Source organism: Nannobrachium achirus (assembly GCF_963921795.1).
Source record: "Nannobrachium achirus genome assembly, chromosome: 5".
Classification (NCBI taxonomy): Eukaryota; Metazoa; Chordata; class Actinopteri; order Myctophiformes; family Myctophidae; genus Nannobrachium; species Nannobrachium achirus.
In genome coordinates this window covers 14929753-14950497 of record NC_137814.1, presented here as the reverse complement: position 1 = coordinate 14950497, position 20745 = coordinate 14929753, and the positions used below count along the sequence as shown (strand labels likewise).

At 42.0% G+C, this 20745-nt stretch overlaps 1 protein-coding gene and 1 long non-coding RNA gene across 2 annotated transcripts in view; one reads left to right on the top strand and one right to left on the bottom strand.

Moving 5' to 3' along the window:
* The window catches only part of cop1 (COP1 E3 ubiquitin ligase), a 43659-nt gene extending 31707 nt beyond the window's left edge, over positions 1–11952 (top strand). Inside the window, exons 15-21 of the mRNA XM_080726919.1 lie at positions 468–549; positions 1946–2062; positions 5253–5370; positions 7221–7345; positions 8182–8342; positions 9006–9050; positions 10410–11952. Of these exons, the coding sequence (XP_080583045.1) occupies positions 468–549; positions 1946–2062; positions 5253–5370; positions 7221–7345; positions 8182–8342; positions 9006–9050; positions 10410–10427 (666 nt within the window). The 3' untranslated portion in view covers positions 10428–11952. The remainder of the gene's footprint in view (positions 1–467; positions 550–1945; positions 2063–5252; positions 5371–7220; positions 7346–8181; positions 8343–9005; positions 9051–10409) is intronic.
* Positions 11953–15073: 3121 nt separating this feature from the next.
* On the bottom strand, positions 15074–18898 carry LOC308285855. The gene is made up of 3 exons (XR_013962089.1): positions 18764–18898; positions 17452–17836; positions 15074–15390 (listed from the first exon to the last, which is right to left on the bottom strand). It is a non-coding gene; the product is annotated as an uncharacterized lncRNA (long non-coding RNA).
* Positions 18899–20745: the final 1847 nt, after the last annotated feature.

Sequence of the window (20745 nt, the reverse complement as noted above, 5' to 3'; positions counted from 1 at the left end):
TTTCATAATCGCCATATATACATCTAAAATGACAAATTAAACAGTGGCCAAATTGTCAAATATTAGAGGCAGAAATTGTGAAAATAGCCGATCTACATGCTTAACGCGAGGCGTTGTGAGCATGTAGTTCTGCTATGTTCACAATAGAACCGTGTTATACAAAATGTAATGGCTCAACTCTTAGTGCTCGTCAGGGTGGAGGGGTCACCAGTTATAAATATGATTATTTTGGGGGTCGCGGCCTGAAAAGGTTGAGAACCACTGCTCTAAGGGAGAAGCCACCCATCTGAAAAAACTCATTTCGGCCGCTTGTATCTGTGATCTTATTCTTTCTGTCATAACCCACACTTCACCCTGAGTCCATCTTGTCCAAGTTGTCGTTGCAGTATGTTCTGGAGACTAGAAGGGAAGCAAAGAAAGAAAGCACCATCATCCAACTTTTAATATATGCTATGTTCCTTTTTCAGGAGCATGAAAAAAGATGTTGGAGCGTTGACTTCAATCTGATGGATCCCAAACTCTTAGCTTCTGGTTCTGATGACGCTAAAGGTAAGGCACAATAACGGTTTGCTTAGCCCATTTAGGCCTAAGATTATTGACTGCTTTAACTATTGAAAAATAGCAGATATACAAGCTCACAGCGCAGCACCGAGTGCCGCGCTGCGAGCTTGTAGATCTGCTATTTTTTTTAAATCATGATTTTCTTTGCAAGTCTTTGAATATATCTACTTAAAAGCGAACCTTTTTAACTCAAATATTTACTTCTGGGTGGTCCCTGGGACAACATATTTTGAGATGGGGGGTCTGTGGCCAAATACCTGTAATTTTGGGGGTCCTTGACATGAAAAGGTTTGAGGACAGCATGATTTAGAGGAAGGATTTAGAAGTCGGGTCAAAGATCGGGTCAAAGATATTCAAAGACTTGCACTCGTTTTCAAGATTTTTCAAAAATAGCAGATCTACAAGCTCACAGCGCGGCACTCGGTGCCGCGCTGTGAGCTTGTATATCTGCTGTTTTTCTAAAGTTAAAGCATAAAATAATGGTTAAAGTGGTTAAAGTCTGACGCGACTTGGGCGCGTTCCAGGTATTTGAGAGTTAAATCCAAGAGGTTTCACCTTGTGCAGTGATTCGGGGCAGATGGTTGTTTTACCGCCAGACAACTGAGGTCCGATTGAGCCCCAAAGTCCTGCCGTCACTCGTTCATGCCCTGGTTCACGGAAGTCATTTCTCTAGAATAACATTGGTTCTTCTTAGTACACTGGATGCCGACGAAAAGTGCACTCGTCAAACTCTTTGATGTCGTCCAGAGCTGTCGACAGAGTTTGACAAGAGTCTGATAGGGTTTTATATTAAACCGTAGCTTGCCGTCTGGGGTAGCCGCGGCTGAAGAGAAACACTCCAATTCCCACAATGCAACGGGAGGTATTTTTCTGTTCTGAGTGAAAGAAAATAATATCGTAGCGAAAATCCGGAAATGCTCGGCGATTAAATCAGTGTTTAATCAACGGCATTCAGTGTGTTAAAATACTGTAGTCTCATAAGAATCGTGGTCCAAAAATAAACAAACTGTCTCTGCGATGTTGTTGAGAGGTGGCTCAGTATTGTTTACGATAGGCAATCACTCATATTTGATACAGTCTGTTTCTGGCGATAAAGTAACTACTGTCTGTTTCTGGCGGTGGCAGTAACATTAGCGTTTTCTAGCCACCAGTTGATTCTTCACATCCATAAACCGTAGAGATAATTTGTTTATTTTTGAAACATGGTTCTTATATGACGCAATATCAAAAAGGTCTATGGGTATTCAGAATAGGGGAGATAAAAACGGGACCCAGGTAGGATGAGTAAATGATGTCAGACTTCGGTGCTCGATCTATTGTTTGCTGCGGTTTTGTTTACCCTGATTGATCACATGCCTGATTGCTTGTTTTGTTTGTTTTCCAGTGAAGTTGTGGTCGACTAACCTTGACAACTCGGTGGCCAGCATCGAGGCCAAAGCCAACGTGTGCTGTGTGAAGTTTAGTCCAACCTCTAGGTATCATCTGGCCTTTGGCTGTGCAGGTTAGAATCCCAGCTTTCATTTCCTCCTCCATCAGTTTACGCTCTCTAACCCAGGGCTTTTCAAAGTGGGTGACGGGGCACCCTGGGGTGCCGTGACTGCAGTCCAGGGGTGCCGCGAGATAATTTGATAATATTTGGAGTTTATTTGGACACTTGAAAAAACATTTTAAACTTGAAGTACACAGTTATTCTCAGTCAGTTCTAACCAAAATGGCTATTATCTCAACGTTTTCCTTGCAACATAATCACTAAAATATTGTCACTGTCGGGCAGAAACCTTGTATCTCCAAGTTACAAATGTGTATGTTTTTGGAGCTGTGGAACACAAGCTCCCAATAGACAGGTATGTCCGTGGGTATGTGGGTGGGTGGCTGGGTGGCTGGCTGGCTGGCCGTGTCCGTAGTCTGGCAATACCTTGAGTGGCCACACACAACACACTAGTTAAAGGAGGGGCGCTGTTTTGTGCAGGCCAGGCACACTCACCACTCACTCATAGGAACAGTTTACAGTTCACACACACACACACACACACACACACACACACACACACACACACACACACACACACACACACACACACACAATTTATAGATCTAGAACACATAGAATTTATATATAGAACACTTAGAATTCATAGATCTAAAACACAGAATCAAAAGCATAGATCTGGAACTGCTCAAATTCACAGCTCCACTTCGAACGAGGTTTGATTTTTGGTAAAGCATGCAAAGCCCTGCTTCATCATACAAGACTGTCTCACAAAACTAGTGAAAACAGCCGATCTATAAGCACACAACGCCTCACAGCTTGTAGATCTGCTGTTTTCACTAGTTTAGTACATTTTATAGATGATAAATACAAAATTAACGGTTTTGGACATACAAGGTTTCCACCCGCCAACGACGATATGCTATAAATACAAGGTGCTGGGAGTGAAAATTATAATGTTAGGGGTGCCTCGGATTAAAAACAATATTTATGGGGTGCCCTGAGACAAAAAAGTTTGGGAGCCCCTGCTCTAACCAACCGTCATTACAACAGGGGCAGTTAACCACTTAAACCCTCAATATTTGGAAATCGTGTACTTGAACTGCTCTTTTTTCCCCCCTACCCCACACCCTGTGTGCTGAAAATGGGTTAAATTCCAGTCACACTACAGTGACTAACATATTGGGCTAAAATATTCATACAGATTATATAGAAAACGTCATGCAGGGAGGGTGCAGATTAGCCAACACTAACTTGGGACTCCTGGATTGCCCCTAGCTCTGGTCCATAGCGTTAGTGGAGTTCTCCCTAACGCTATGTTCCTCTACATCCCAAATCCTTGGCAAATCCGGAAAGACCCATTGTCTGGTCCGAAAATAACAAAAACAGTTTCGCCCCTCAACAAACCAAAGGTATCAGTGGACAGTGGAAAGCTTACTCTACTTAGTGGACGCAGTCTGGGCCCCCCACCACACGATTAAAATACATTTCTAGGGCAAAATGAAAAATATTCTACCGGATGGAGACTCCATTTCTTCTAGTTTTTCACTATTTGTCGTCACCATCAGGGTCCCAACTCACTACTGCCGCGCAGGTCAGAGGACCAAATTACACAGAGCATTGTCTCAGTGGGTGTTATTCAACTCTGCGACGTTGGAAGCGATGTTTCGTAAAAACAGTCTTCAACCAGGAAGAGTGTCTCCATCCGGTGGAATATTTTTCATTTACCCCTAGAAATGTATTTTAATCGTGTGGTGGGGGGCTCGACCACTAAGTAGATTAAGCTTTCAACTGTCCACTGATACCTTTGGTTTGGTGAGGGGCGAAACAGTTTTTGTTATTTACAGACCAGACGACGGGTCTTTCCGGATTTGCCAAGGATTCGGGAGCTAGAGGAACATAGCGTTAGGGAGAACTCCACTAACACTATGGACCAGAGCTAGATTGCCCCCTCTACTCTGTCCTATCCAGCATCAGAGCCTGGAGCGCTGCAGTGCTGTTGACCATGGGGCAACCTTTGCCCAATGCTCCCACAGTAGGCTTTCCATGTCTCATACAAGGGATTGAACTGTTTGTACAGGGTTGACTGCAGGTATGATGGTCTGGCAGAAAAAGACTTGCTCTCTACATAAACTTTTAAGGAAGCTCCTTACACAGAGACTATGAAAATACTCTTGATTTTGATCTTTTGATTTTTAACATGCTCTTAAAGTGCTCTGTGCTCAAAGTGATGGGTGCAAAAATGTACAAACTTTTTGGTCATTGGACCTTCGTCAGTGCTATATCTTTCAACGTATTATTGAGAAATGTGTAACTGTTGTGCAAGAAATATTATTGCGACCGTCAGGTCACAGTTACTATAAAAACCTCGACCAGCTGTCCGTCAGTCAGTCCGTCACTCAGTCTGTCTGTCACACCTCACACGTCATACTTTTGCCCTGCTCATATCTATCAAAACCTCGACCAGCTGTCCGTCAGTCAGTCAGTCCGTCACTCTGTCTGTCACACCTCACACATCATACTTTTGCCCTGCTCATATCTCCGCAACCGTTGCCCCGATCCATGCCAAATTTTGCACACACTCCTTGCCTGCCAAACCACAACCCCTCAACTCAATTCTCACATGGCCCTCTTCTAGTGCCACCATGAGGCCGATTCTTGCAAAACACATTTTTGGACACTGCTCCTACAAATTTTCCCCTAAAATCACGCAAATCGGTACACACTTGCTCTACACTCATGTCATCAACATGGATCTGTCCCATATAGCGCCACCATCAGGCCGATTTTTTAAAACACATTTTTGGACACTGCTCCTACAGATTTTGCCCTAAAATCACGCAAATCGGTACACAGTGTGTCTACACTCATGTCATCAACATGGATCTGTCCCATATAGCGCCACCATCAGGCCGATTTTTTCAAACACATTTTTTGACACTGCTCCTACACATTTTGCCCTAAAATCACGCTGGGACCTGACGGTCGCTTATCTCCCGATTCGGGAGTCTTACTGGTATCTATGCTCTTACACTGAATATTAGAGACCAGGACAAAAGAAAGGACAGGGAACAGACGCATGCACTACATGACTAGACTCTAGTTCACATACTTCACAAACCTTTGAAAGGACCCCATAGAATCCATTTGAGTAAATAATGGATTTTCAATCTGTCCTATAATTGTCTTATTTTCTCCATAGACCACTGCGTGCACTATTACGACCTCCGCCACACTAAGCAGCCAATCATGGTGTTCAAAGGCCACAGGAAAGCCGTCTCCTACGCCAAGTTTGTCAACGGAGAGGAAATTGTCTCTGCGTAAGTTGGCGCTTCCTCTTGCATGAGGGATTTCGCGATGATATGTTTTCACTGAAGCAGCCACACTGCAACTGCCATTGAGATTCCATATCACCACGGGCACTTAGGCTTAATCAAGCATTTCAAAGAGGCCAAAAGGTTATTTGTACAGACACAACTGTAGTGTAGATCCACGATCCACATAGTGACCAATATTAGATGGCAATGTGTGCTAAAAAGGTGCTCTGCAGTTCTACCTTTTTGAAAGCATTGATTTATGACATTGCCTGCATGCATGGCAGGGAGTTGTATTCAGTCCTGTTTGTGAACCAAACAACCAAAGAATGGTTGGCCAACTTCACAAATTAACCCATTTAGAAAGGGTACACATTATTGTGTATCATTATTTTATGCTTTAACTATTGAAAAATAGCAGATCTACAAGCTCACAGCGCGGCACCGAGTGCCACGCTGCAAGCTTGTAGATCTGCTATTTTTGAAAAATTGTGAAAATTAGCATTTTGACCCGATTCTATAAGTGTCTTTTGAATCCTTCTAAGGTTTTTTGAAAAACCTATGTTTCTATGTCAGCAATCTGACCAGCCATCGTCAAAGAAAAGGTCCTTTTCACTTAACTGGAGCTCAGTTAGTCTGTTCTTGAGAGACTACTATGTCAGTGGTTCTCAAACATTTTCATGTGAAGGACTCCCAAAATGATATTTATTTGGCCACGGACCCGCATCTCAAATATTGAGTTACAAACGTTCGCTTTGAAAATACATATATTCAAAGATTTGCACACATTTTCACGACTTTTTCAAAAATAGCAGATCTACAAGCTCGCAGCGCGGCACTCGGTGCACTCGGTGCTGTGAGCTTGTATAATCTGCTATTTTTCACTGGTTAAAGCATTCAATAATTCTAGGCCTGAATGGGTTTTTAAGGTCGCCCTCAAGATCGAAATGGCACAATCAGCCATATCTGTTAGAACAGGGAAGATGTTTTGCACCCTCATGCCCATTTTTAATTAGACTCTGTATCCTGTAAAATGTTTGTTTCTACCACTTTTTGTGGTCAAAGATACTGGATTCTGATTGGCTTAAAACAGTGGTAAATCAGTCAACAACCTTGAGATGGCTCATGTACCCCGCCCACTGTTGTGTTGCAGTTGTATAACTAAATAACCTTGCGAGTTACAACTGTGTTTTCTTTCATTTATATGGTAGAAGTGGTAGAAAAGCAATTTACCATTCGAGCAGTGTTGATTTCGTCGACTAAAACTATGACGAAAAATGTTTGTCAACTGTGTTTTTTTCACTGACGAAAACTAAAAAAAAACTAAACAAAAACTAAGCTGTGGTGACTAAAACTAAGACTAAATATATTGACAATTTCTTCAACAAAATAAAAACTAGACTAAAACGTTAGGGAGGGAGAGTCATTTTATGTTTGGTTGCTCTCAGGTGTTGCATGCTGAAAATACACAACACTGCGACGCGTTGTGAGCTTGTAGATCTGCTATTTTCAGCACACAACCAAGTGTAAAATCAGTCATTACGATGCCATCAAGGCCTGCCAAAAAAAGTTTTAGTCGACTAAATCAACTTATAGATTTAGTCGCCTAAAATCTTATGATATTTAGTCGACTAAAATTAGACTAAAACTAATACTTTTCAGGTGACTAAATTATGACTAAAACTAATTACATTTTATTCAAAAGACTATGACTAAAACTAAATACAAATTTTCTGTCAAAAACAACACTGCATTCGAGGGCCGTGGGTTGTTGGCTGATTTACCTCTGTTTCAGGGTTGTGGCACGAGGCTGGTAAATGGCTTACATAAATGAATGTGTGCCTTTTCCCCACCAGCTCAACAGACAGCCAGCTGAAGCTGTGGAACGTCAACAAACCTCACTGTCTACGCTCCTTCAAGGGTCACATCAACGAGAAGAACTTTGTTGGCCTGGCCTCCAATGGAGACTATGTGGCTTGTGGTAAATGTCAATACTGAAAGAGTGTTTTTGTTTTGATATTTGGTGTATGAAGCAGTAACTTGCTATATTTACTGTAGAAATATTCATTGGAACGGAAAATATCATGATATTGTATTTTTCCATATCGCCCACCTCTAATTCCTAGTAACTTGCTATATTAACTGTAAAAATTAGGGATGGACATCGGTATCGGCCAATATCAAAAATCGGCAGGTATTATATCAAACCGGCCGAATCGGTGATCGGCAGGTCACTGACATAAAACCGGTTTTATGCCAATTGTGTCTATGGCACTGCACAGCATGATGCTCTGGTCCTGTGACTAAAGTAAACATTAGCAAGTAGCAGCCAGTCTATTTAGTGGCAGCCTACAGAATACAGATGGTGCTGATTACTGCAATGTAAGGATATATTCCATAATCCTGTGTCAATGTTGTCTCCAAAAAGAAGAAAAAAAAAACAGACGGTCATATTAGACTGGATATTGTCTGTGTTTTTGGATATTGTACTATTGTGATTGATTTGGCATTAGTGTTCTTCTAGCTTATTGGTACTCAAATTGAAGTATGTCTTGTAGGCCTACTTGGCCTGAAAAAAGGGTATTTGAGCAACCCTATTTTCTAGTTCTTACAGTAGCTAAAGAAATCGGTATCGGAAAAATCGGTTTTGGCAGGTCAGACCTTCATAAAACCGGAGGATCGGTATCGGCCAAGAATTTTGCAATCGGTCCATCTCTAGTAAAAATATTCATTGGAACGAAAATCTTTTCCATGTACATGGGTCTGTTTTCTAACTTTGAGAAACCCTGTTCTAATAGTGTGTGTTTGTGTTGACAGGCAGTGAGAACAACTCCCTGTACCTCTACTACAAGGGCCTGTCCAAGACGTTGCTGACGTTTAAGTTTGACACGGTGAAGAGTGTCCTGGACAAGGACAAGAAAGAGGACGACACCAATGAGTTTGTCAGCGCTGTGTGCTGGAGGGCCTTGCCTGATGGGGTGAGAATTATTATTAACATCAGTGGTGGAAAAAGTAAAAGATCAATACTGCAATGTAGAAATAATCTGTTACAATTAAACTGGTAGCACCAGTGCTACCAAGTAAAAAAAGTTAATTTGGAGCCCTGAGGAGTCTCAGAAGTAATGTTGAATTTCTGTATGAATTCTGCAATGAATCTCTGTATTAACGATTCAAAAGGATTTCTTACAAGGCTCCCTCAATTGTATCACAACGTATCAGTGATGTCAGTCATCTCCAAATTTGGGCACTCTTTGAGCATTCGGCTGTTGCCATGGCAGCAACGCATGCGCAGTACAGGTGGCGATATCAGTGATGTCTAAAGTACTAAAATACAGTACTTGAGTAAATGTACTTACTAGTTACTTTACACTACTGTAGTAGAGGCATAAAGGCACATATGGCCCAGTGCAAGAATTGAGTGCGTGCGTGCGTGCGTGCGTATATAGCAAGGTCAAATCCATCAGCGCCTTTTCTATGCATTGCCTACATGCCTCGCATCTAAGTGCGAGGCAGGATTGTTATATCACAATAAAAGCAAGTTTTACTGCACACCTAAATAAGAGTCAATAGATTTTTTTCCAGGAGCCGTGGAAGCCTGTAAATGAAATGTTCTGATATTCTTGTGTTTCCATATCTTTCAGGAGTCAAATGTGCTTATTGCAGCAAACAGCCAAGGAACAATCAAGGTCTGTGTTTTGAATTTCCTTTTATGCTCTGCGTTTTCGTATTGCAGCCTTTCTAGTCCATAAGTGATCCTTTTGTTTGAGCACTTTGGAATCAAGTTAACACTTCCAAATGTACCTGTTCACATTTATACACGATACATTCATGATTAGGGATGGAGCTCGAAACCCCAGCCCATTACAAACTCAATAACAAATTTATTGAGACCCGGTAACAATAAGCTTTAGCCTTGTCGAGCCTGTTATTGAGCATAGCGGCGCATGACGCCATGTTTAAACAATCAAGACGAAGCGATCAAGAAATAAATCTAATCACCCACGCTGTCACAAACATGTCAGTCTAAAAGTGTAACAATACCTGCCAACCAGTGCTGCCCGGGGAAACAAAATGATGCTTTTAAAGTGACGGTACAGACATTAACCAGTTAAGTTTCTTCAATATTACTTTCCAAAAGTAAAAAGGTCACTTGCCATATGTCTGTATTTAAATGCCCTAGTAAAATGTAGTGCAATAGATATTTTTAATTAAATAAATATGCATTTTCTGCTATAAGGAGCTGAAGAGACATGGACATTTTATAGTAATTATTACAGTACTATTCAATACATAGCCAAATAACACTTAATTGCACATTAATGAATCGTTGTTTTATATATTTGTATTTATTTACTTCATTTAATTTTAGATGGTGGTCAGCCACAAACTCTGTCACTCCAATAAAAAAGATTACCAGTTCTGTCAGAATTAGCCGTTTTCTTTGCACAAAATATTAGAAAAAGGCTCAATAGTGGGCTTGAGACAAGCCCTGATCAATAAGCAGGATCAATGAGGTGAACCACTTGAACCTCTTTGCGCTGCGAGGCATTGTAAGCTTGTAGATCTGCTATTTTTGGCTAATGTCCCACTCAGAATAGGGATGCTAGGGTTCAAGTGGTTCAACCCATTCAGGCCTGGAACACATTTTAGTGTAGTACAATACATGTACAGTATGTAGCAACATATTTGTTTTAGTAATTGTTGAATAATATTTGACTTTTTTCAGAAAAACTTAGGTCAGGCCTAAAAAACATGATTCTATCACACAAAGATTTGGCGGCCCTCCTGTAGTATCTCTGAGGACCCCCTAGGGGTCCCGGACCCCCTGTCGAAGACCGCTGTGCTGTGCCGATCAGAACACCTGTGTTTGTTCCTTAACATGGACGGTGTAGGACTACAAATGAAACCCATGAATACAAATTAACAAGCTCTAAACTCACGATGTACAGTTTGTTACGGTTGAATTTGAAACCATGGATGTTGACCACGGAGGGGGGAAATTCTCATCGTCCCTGCTTACAATATTTCCGATCCTTTCCCTGCAGGTACTTGAGCTGGTCTGAAGACCCTGTCGCATCTTTTCGTCGCCGTCTGTGGAGGAGGTCCTCGGGGCTCTGTTGGTCTGGCAGAGGACCAGTCTGTTGCTGGGAGCGTTCCCCTGGCAGCTGCTCTTAAAGGAAGCCTGAGAACACTGGGAGAAATCTAATAACGGAAGCCCCTTCCTTGATTTTAACGAGCTACAGATGTGCATACTGTGGTCATAAAAGACTTTGAGCAGTACATCAGTCCAGTAGGACTGTGTGTGTACTGAGCCACTTCAGTGGAAGAGACTGAGAACCTAGTCTGCACAAAATGAGTAATTTCAAGGACTTTTCTTTTCTTTTTTTTTTTCAATAAAGTTATTGACTGAAATAGAGAAAATTATGATATAATTTTAGGTCAAATCAGAAGTTGTTAATCGACCTGTGGCTCTCCAGCCAAACGATACGTGTATGTTGCATTCTCTGTTTTTAAAGGCCAAAGCACAAGACAAAATAAAATGCAAAATAACCTGTCTTTTCCTAAAGTTTCTTGACCCCACCTCATTGCCAGTCAGTCCCCCTTCTGCTGTTTGTTAATTTGTATTGTTAAATACTCCCCCATGTTTGGTCTTTGGCAGAAACTCTTTTTATGAAAAAGGACTTGAATATCATCACAAGCAGATTTGACCATTTGTTTTTCAATAATGTTGTCCAGCATTTGGAGATCAATGCAAGAGGACCAATGATTCATCTCAATCCATGTGCCCATATGTAGTTCTGTGTCCATCAGCAATCATGGATCGTATGTACATGAGTGTATGTACATTTCTTTTTTACATTTATGCGAGAGGTCTGATTTTCATTACAGTTTCAACGAGCAGAAATCGATGTGGAATCAGTTGAAAACCGTGTTCAATTGGCTTGGTCATTGTCGGTTGGAAACTACTGAAGTGGTTAACTTACAAGAAAAGCTGAAATATGGAACGAGGTTGACAACGACTTGCTATTCAGCAGTGGTGGAAGTACTCAAATTCTTTACTGCAATTTAGAAATACTGTCACAAGTAATAGTCTGGTATTCAGGATTTACTTGAGAAAAAGTACAAAAGTATTGTACAAGGTAAGTATTGTAGTTGTACAATGTGACACATTGTGAGCTCTTGGATCGACCATTTTCAAATAGCCTAAGTAGTATACCTAGGGCTGAAGTGGTATAATGTTTTGTAATAGTAATCCAGAATCTCAAAAAAGTAAAGTTTCAAATAATTGTAGCGGAGTAAAAAGTACCATATTTACCTCTGAGATGTGGAGTAGAAGTAAAAGTATTGAAAATTGGAAACACTAAATTATATTTGAGTACATTTACTTAGTTTTATTTTCCACCACTGCTATTCAGTGCACGGGTCAAGCTGTGCAGTCACTGCCTGTGAAGTGATGATACATGCCTGGTAACGACACTGACGTCAAGGATTTGCTAGAAACCGCCAAGACCTTCCTATTTTATGATAGACTGAGACCAAGAGAGGTGTTTTGTATTTGTATACCTTAATAAATTATTTGGAAATATACGTCTGAGCATTTATTAGAATGATGGTCAAGTTAACAGCCGGTGAGATACATGTATGTAAACACAGCTTTGCTTTGGTTCTCAAAGTGTAACCTGGCATTAACCAGACTGAAAGTGGATTCACTCGCACGTTCCACCATGGTATCGGTCTGGCTAATGCCAGGCTAGAAAGTAACGAGTAGGTTACTCAAATAGTGGGCTACTTTTACTTGTAAGTAAAGCGGTACTCCGAACAGTTTGACACTGAAAAAGCTATAAAACATACATTTTATATGACATTTGAGGATTCATTATATAGAAGTCAGTCAAAATTAAAACGATTGAGTATCTGTAACAGAAAAAAACTAAAATATCCACAGTATAAGCTGTCATTGTGTGAAAAGTATTACAATTGCCAGTCTCAAATTCTCAACTTGTCAAAATAATCAAGGTAAATACATATCAACCACCTCATTGATCACTTCTTGATGCTCCCTTTGCAAGATGACTGCCATCAAATCCTTTTTATTTATTTTATCCCACAATTTTGTAACCCCTTTTTTCACCCGGTGTCATTGTCTAATGTAATCCTGGGCGCTACACTCTCTCTGCCAACCTGGGGTGACAATGGACTGACCTCATGCTTCCTTCAATGCCTGAGGAGTCCAAGTCACTTCTTTTCACCTGACGGGGGAAAAGTTTCCCCAGTTGGACGTAGCCCGGCTGGTCAGGGGGAGGCGGTATAGAGACCAGGATAACTGCATGTTTTTGTGAGGGTACCTACCCTAGGATACAAGGGGAGAACATGCAAACTCCACATAGAAAGGCCCTTTTGCCACCCCCACCTATGGTATGGGCATTGGGCACTGATGACACGGTGTGTGTGTGTGTGTGTGTGTGTGTGTGTGTGTGTGTGTGTGTGTGTGTGTGTGTGTGTGTGTGTGTGTGTGTGTGTGTGTGTGTGATCATGGTGGACATGGCAAAGCTAGTGACGGTGGTGAAGAGAAAGCGCTGGGTCTGTCCGTTGGGCAGAAAAGGCCTCCATGAGCTGCTGTCCAAGGCTGGGGCTCACCTAGCTCTGGTCCATAGCGCTCCACTAACGCTATGGACCACAGTCACTCCCTGTGGTGTGACCCTGATCCTGGATCACGGTCACCATCCGCTGGTGTTGCTGGACACCGCTGGACAGACAGTCCACTCCTGATGCAGCTTGATGCTGCTGCTTCTGTGGCAGAGAAGCGTTCACTGAGGTTCTGATTGAATGAGGCCTGTTCAGATGCTGCAGCAGTTCACATGTGTATTAGAGCTCCCTCTACTGGATAAGTCTAATAAACAGCAAACAACATTCTGCAAACAGCATTCAAACAGACAAGCATAAATAATTAAGTAACCCATAATAAGGGCAGATTTATTGGCCAAAACAATATATAATTTGGGCTCTACGTGTAACAGTCAGTGTCTATGTAATTAATGATAGTTACAACCCTTTCATAAGCCCTTATATTTCCAGCCGATGAGCTGATTGAGCTCTGCTACATATTAGCTGCTTTTATACAGGTTCTCACATTCAAGTGGTCTGAAATGTGACAGCAGGGATTAGTGTAATCAATTAATTAAATGTCATGCTATTGAATGGTGAGAGAAGCACAACTCAAAGTGATGATGCAGTGCTTTGTACCCGATTGTCATCTCCTCTCTAATGTCCACAGCCGTTTGACTTTTTATCTATTTGCAAAGTCACAGGCCTTAAAGGAACTGGGGATCAGTGGATACTGGATATGTGAAGGAAGCCATGGTGGGACATGTAGTCTAAACCAACACTTCACTGTTAACATAAGTTGTTTTGCTGCTACCAATAGCAAGGCTTATGGGTATTAGTAGTTAGGTCACAAGTCAATTCTCACAAAATAAGTCATTGTTGTTTTTTCATTGTATTTAAAGAAACCTGTAACATTAATAACATTCTGTCTACTGGTCTGACGAGCGTGTTCACGTGATTTATCCTGACAGAAAACAGTTCACCACAGCAGCTTTAGTGAGCCGTGTGCCTTAAGTGTAAATACACTACATACTGTAGTGTAGAGAAAAAATGGTCAGATGTGGCATCTTCTTCCTCCGCAGTGGGTGGCAAACTGGAGCCAAAGGTTTAATGGAAGCCGGGTGGACAAGTGTATGAACAAAGATCATTGAATTACTACGACCTTTGACAAATGGTTCAGGAAAATGTATGTGCAATATGTTAATTAATTCCAAGATAATGATAGTGTTTATTCTTAAGGTAGAAGCAGGCTCACAGAGAAGAGATAGTTGGCTGCAAGGGACCCTTTCGAAAATGCGGTAGGCTACATTTATTTTGTCTAATTTTGAATACAGCACATATCCATGGTATATTGATATTACTACGGCTGCATGTGTGCTTCAAATGCAGACACAGCGTGGGACTGTGTGGTGTGGCTCGTCTCATTCAAACAGCTGTCAGATTTTCTCTGAAACTAAACCAAGCGTATGCCATAACTTATAAATGTTATAAACACTGCTTTTCTTTTCTTTAACAACTGTTCCAAACCACATATCTCCCGACTTCATTCGACTGCCAGTTTGCAGTGGTCTGCAGTAGTCCGTTTGTGGTGGAGAGCTACCTCTACGCTGGTCCACCCCGGCTCCCGTTGAATTCAACGCCATTCCATCATGAAACCTTTGGCTCCAGTTTGCCTCCCGGTGCGGGAGCCTCCTCCTCCGTGGACAGACTCTCCACCTTGGGCACAGGGATGTCGCACCAAATTCTGGGTCTTGGGGAACAAGGATTGCGGGGCCCCCCATGAATGTTTTTCATATAGAGGGAGGAGGTTAAACACATTTAGAATGGGCTCACAGCGTGGCACCGAGTGGCGTGCTGCGAGCTTGTAAATCTGCCATTTTTGAAAAATTGTGAAAGTTTGTGCCAGTCTTTGTTTTTCATGAAAAACCTATGTTTCCATGTCAGTGGTGCTCACAATTCTTCATGTGAAGGACCCCCCAAAATTATATGTATTTGGCCACGGACCCCCCATCTCAAAATATTTCGTTCCAGGGACCACCCCAGAAGCAAAATTTGAGTTACAAATATTTGCTTAAAAAATACATATATTCAAAGATTTGCACACATCGTCACGACTTTTCAAAAATAGCAGATCTACAAGCTCGCAGCGCGTGAGCTTGTATATCTGCTATTTAATAGCTAAAGTATAAAATAATTAAGGCCCCTCCACCTTGGGCCCTAGTAACTCAGTCCCACTTTTCCTCCCCCCTTGTGACGCCCCTGCTCGGGCGGTCTGTCCTCCACAGTTGGACAGCCAGGTCCTCCTCAACGGGAGGAATGCCCTTCACACGTGCAGGGAACCATATTGGACCCTTCTGAAGTCCCTTTGTTAAGTGGCAGCTGCACACTCTGGAATTGTCAGTGGGTCTCCTGTCTCCACGCCTGAAAGGAAATGACAATACAGTCCAAGTTATGTACACGTTAGTAGGGGTTAGGCATGATGAAGTAATCATTATTTCTTCAAATCCATCTCTAGCTACAGTTAAGTTATTTGACGAAAGTAAAGATCAGTAGTGCAACAATACATACTACTTTGGATAATATAAGGTTTATTTTTTATTTTTTTCTCTAATTTTTATCCCACAATTTTGTAACCCATTTTTTCACCCAGTGCCAATTGCCTATGTAATCCTGGGCTCTGCTCTCCCTCTGCCAACCTGGGGAGGCAACGGACTGACCTCATGCTTCCTTCTATGCATGAGGAGTCCAAGTTGCTTCTTTTCACCTGACAGTGGAAATTTCCCTGGTTTGGACGTAGCGCGTGGAAGGAACACGTTATTCCAACCAGTTCCTTTCCCCTCCATCAGGCGCCCCGGCTGGCCAGGGGGAGGCATTATTGAGACCAGGATTACGTGCATGTTTTTGTGAGGGTATCAACCCTAGGAGACACGGGGAGAACATGCAAACTCCACACAGAAAGGCCCTATCGCCAACCCCACCTAGGGTGTGGGCGCTGATGACGCGGAGGAGGAACACGCCGCCAGTGCCCACAGCGTCCCCCGGCGGGAATCGAACCCAGGACCTTCTAGCTGTGAGGCGAAGCGCTAACCACTGCGCCACCGTGCCCCCCTATAATATAAGGTTTAGGAATAAATAAAGTTGAATGTATACACACAAACACACACAGACACAATAAAGTAAAAAAAACAAAACAAAAAAAACACTGCAGGCTCCAAATTATCTAAGCACTCTACAACAGACAGACACACACACACCTGTCATAAGGTACGTTTACATGACACCTTTATTCCAATCTGATCTAAATAAACCCGATTGAAGGTTTTGGATCAAGTGTTTACATGGGGTGAGATCAATCCGATCTGGTGTTTACATGTGCCCACTTTTAAATCGGGTTAGTTAGCTGTGACCAGTGGTGTGTTCTAGACTTTTTGTGAGGGCATACTATAATCTATGATCTGTGGCTATTCGTGTGGCCAGGGCATACGCCAGTGCATAATGCCTATCAGATATGCTACTTTGAAAGGTTCAGGAGGGCATACTCTTTTTCAAAGAAAATGTCTTCACAGCATACTCCATATACCTGTGTGACAGGTAGAACACAGCACTGGCTGTGACGCAAATGATTAAATACATCGCATTTCCCTGTATCCATGAATAATAATATCCTAATAATAGAGCCTAATGCAAATGCACAGCCCCACCATGTGAAAAAAATAAGTTGCAATGCTCTTTCAATTAGATTAGTGGGGATGTGCGTTGTTGTGCTTACATATATTATCATTATTATCATCAATCAACAATCCATATTTGCGCCCGACGGCCCATAGAACATAAATAGGCTTGGTCCATGGACAAGCGCATTCACGATAATAACAAAAAGGCTGTAGTTAAATACTTCTAAAATGGACTGTATTTCTTATATCCCCTTACCCGGTCCCCTTTAAATACTATTTATCTGATGAAGGATATAGGATATTTTGCTGGTGGTTTCTTAGGCTATTTATGATCGCAAGAAGACAATTAAGGTGGCGTTTCCAAAACGTTACTGGCCAGGTCAATTTGACCTGGTCAAAGACGCACAGGAGGATAGATGCACATGATCACATCATCATGCACCAGGACAGGGTAACGTGACGTCCCGTTGCAGTAGAATCTCTCTCAATCACTCACTCACACACACACACACACATATGGCACCATTGGGAGCATTTGCGCTTGTTTTTTTTGTGTGTGTGTGTGTGTGTGTGTGCTGGTGGCTACTTTAATGCAGGGGACTGCCCCTAAGTCTGAATGCAGCGTTCTCTCTTATCTGTATGTCTGTCCGCTCATGCATGTAAGCGGGGCTATCGGTGACTGACAGACTGGCCGACAAAGCATACTGCAATCGTTTATATAAAACATAACTAGAAAGGTGCCATTCTAGGAAATTGCAAGTGTGGTTGCCGTGACGTGAGTCACACCTGCAAATGAATTCCGTCTTACCATTTGAATTTTCCCCTTTCAAGTCAACGGGGGAAATGTATTCACTAATAAATGAATGGCCATATATGGAGATATCTGTGTCGCTCCTTGTCCCTTTTATTCCCATATACAGTATGGATGGTCCCTGTGGATGATCCCAGTGCAGACGGTCCTCCTCCTTGTGGAGGACTGTCTGTCCTCCACAGGTGGACTGTCCTCCTTGTCCAGACTGTCCTCCACAGGTGGTCCATCCTCCCCAGGTGGACTGGCCTCCTCAGCGAGGTCCTCCTCAACGGGAGGAATGCCCTTCACGCGTGCGGGGAACCATATTGGACCCTTCTGAACTCCCTTTGTAAAGTGGCAGCTGCACACTCTGGAATTGTGATTGGGTTGCCTGTCTCCACGCCTGAAAGTAAATAACAGTACATTCCAAGTTATGTACATGTAGCAACAATACATTCCAAGTTATGTACACGTAGTAACAATACATTCCAAGTTATGTACACGTTAGTAGGGCTAGTTAGGCGTGATGAAGTAATCATTATTTTATTATTACAATTATATGCAGCAATCCCATGTCTAGCTATAGTTGAGTTATTACAGTATTGAGTTATTGAGTTATTACAGTATAGACTCGAGTATACTACTTTGGGTAATATAAAGTTTAGGAATAAATAAAGTTGAATTTATACATAAAAACACACACACACACACACACACAGACACAGACACAATAAAGTCACAAACAACTAACACTGCAGGCTCACAGACACACCCCTGTCATAGATGACTGACTGACTGACTGACTGACAGACTGAAAAATACCTTTGGTTAGGGGATTAGCGACGTAGTTTTGTTTATTTTGACTGAAGTTGAGTAGGGCCGGGGTACAGAAAAACCTACCCCTAACCATAACCTCACTAAACTAATGCTGTGAGGTGGGGAACATAGAACCTGGGGAACATAGGTTGGACCCCCTCTGGACCAGAGCCAACTCAATGTAAACAGGAAGTATGTGGAAACAATGGCGTGCAGGTGCACAGACGTGATTAAAACACATATCTATTGAGAAAATACGGACTATTACAGTGCAAAATGATTCCGAATGATGAGTTAACATCCAGGGCTACCGGTTTTCATGTTGTATAATATATTCGGAGTATTACGGACTTTATGGGCGGATGTCCAGTGGGGGGTAAAATAAAGACAAACTATCATCTGATGATCGCAAATGTCAAAACATGTTCCCCAAAATACATGACTAGGCCTATATGATATGATAGCCTTCAAACTTCTGCAGAGCCACGACAACATCGTTACATATTATCCTTACCTAATATATGTAATCCAGCGTCTCCTTGTTGAGCTATTCTTGGGGAATCTGTGGAAACTGCAGTTATTGACGTACAGTCGGTGGTTGCAGTCAGGAACAAAACATTGCGGCATTTTGTAGCAGCCTAAACTCAGTTCCACGGCAAAGAAATATAAGAGACAACACGACACGCAAGAGGCAAAGGTGGCAAACTAAACTGCTCGGCACATGTGCTCCTTCACAAGGCATCTTCATCTTCTGCGGAAAACCATAGCCCCCATATCACGTTGTTTGCTTATCGCAATGGTTTATGGGATATGTAGTTTCCGCAATTTTGACAAAAAAATGTGCAAATGCACGCACTTTTTTTTGTTTGTTTATTCATGTCATGATCAGAGGCTTAAAATACGTTTAAATACTTTCTGATATGTCTACGGATGAAATTAATGCTGAAGTGGTTTACTGGTGGCAAAAATCATATGCAAAAATCTCTCAAAATATGTCGAAGCAATTATGTTAAAGCCTAGAACCAAGCCATCCAGGGTCTCAGTGAATCATTACCATAAAACCATATTTTAATATTTAATTATTTGTACGCACATTCACAGTCCCACTAGGTCAAGAACAAATGCGACCCTTTTTCACATTGGCCTGTTATAGTGCCACCAGCAGGTCAACTTTTGAAAAAAAAACATTTTTGGAACAAAATGACTAATCATGCATTTTTTATGAATTCTTTGCACTAAATATATTTTTCATTTTCTTTTTTTGTTTGGTTGTTGTAATGTTAATTAAGGCCCATGCATAGGCCTACTTCAGTTTTGTGAACTATGCATGAGTTTTAGTGGAGTAGCTCAGGGGACCAGTCAGATTATCAGGCTATCCCATCTGATACTGTAGGACCACCTAGGAAAAAAGTCTGTCCAGTGTGAAATGCATCAACATCCGCCACTATTTGAAAATCACTGATCACATATTCCAGCAAGAGATCCAACAAACCAGAGGTCAGAGATTTCACCTGTTTGGTGATCAACCTTTGCATAATGTTGTCAAAACAAAATGGGAATAGGCTTGGCCTATACAGTATTAGACTTGGAGACCTGCAACAGATCATTATCCACATGAACCCTTCAGGGCATGTCATAATAGGTGAATATCTGGCAGAAATGCCATCTATAAGATCACAATGTCATACTGTTACACATGAGCTTGTATAACAGCCACATTCTGCCAATAGATTTGGTGTAGAGCAGTTCAATGTTTTCAGGCCAAGGACCCCTTAGTTGAGAGATGAAGCAGGGACCCCCACAACCTTTTCAGAGATTCCATATAGTTTCATTGTTTGACAGCACAATCATCAGTGTATTTTGGAGTCATGTCTATTTGTGTTTTCAGATATTTAACCACTAACTGTCAATACTTAATTAACTTGACCTTTCACTCTGTACTTAGTCTGTTTCCCCTCTACACTAAAGCTCTTTGCCGAAAATAGCCGATCTACAAGCTCACAACGCCTCGCAACACGAGACGTTGTGAGCTTATAGATCTGCTAGTTTTGGCTAAAGTTCTCAGAATAAGTGGTTAATATAAAAACAGTAGAAAAAAGGTTTCTATCACACAAAGATTTGGAGGACACCCTGTAGTAACTACTCTGAAGACCCCCTAGGGGTCCCGGGCCCCCTGTTGAAGACCCTTGGTGTAGAGGCAAAAAGGAGGAGGCCAAGTACAGACTCCTATAGGGTACCCCAGCCATTTTTTTTTTTTTTTTGGAGCGGTGTGTGAAACACAGCAGCTCCGCTATAGGCAGAAATATGTGTCCAGTCTCACAAGTGAGAACTGTCCCGTTGAGTTTGAACAGGATCTGCGCATGTGCGCACAGCAGTTACACAACATTTCGGTACCTATAGATAGGCAGAAATGTGTGTCCAGTCTCACAAGTGAGAAGTGTCCCGTTGAGTTTGAACAGGATCTGCGCATGTGCGCACAGCAGTTACACAACATTT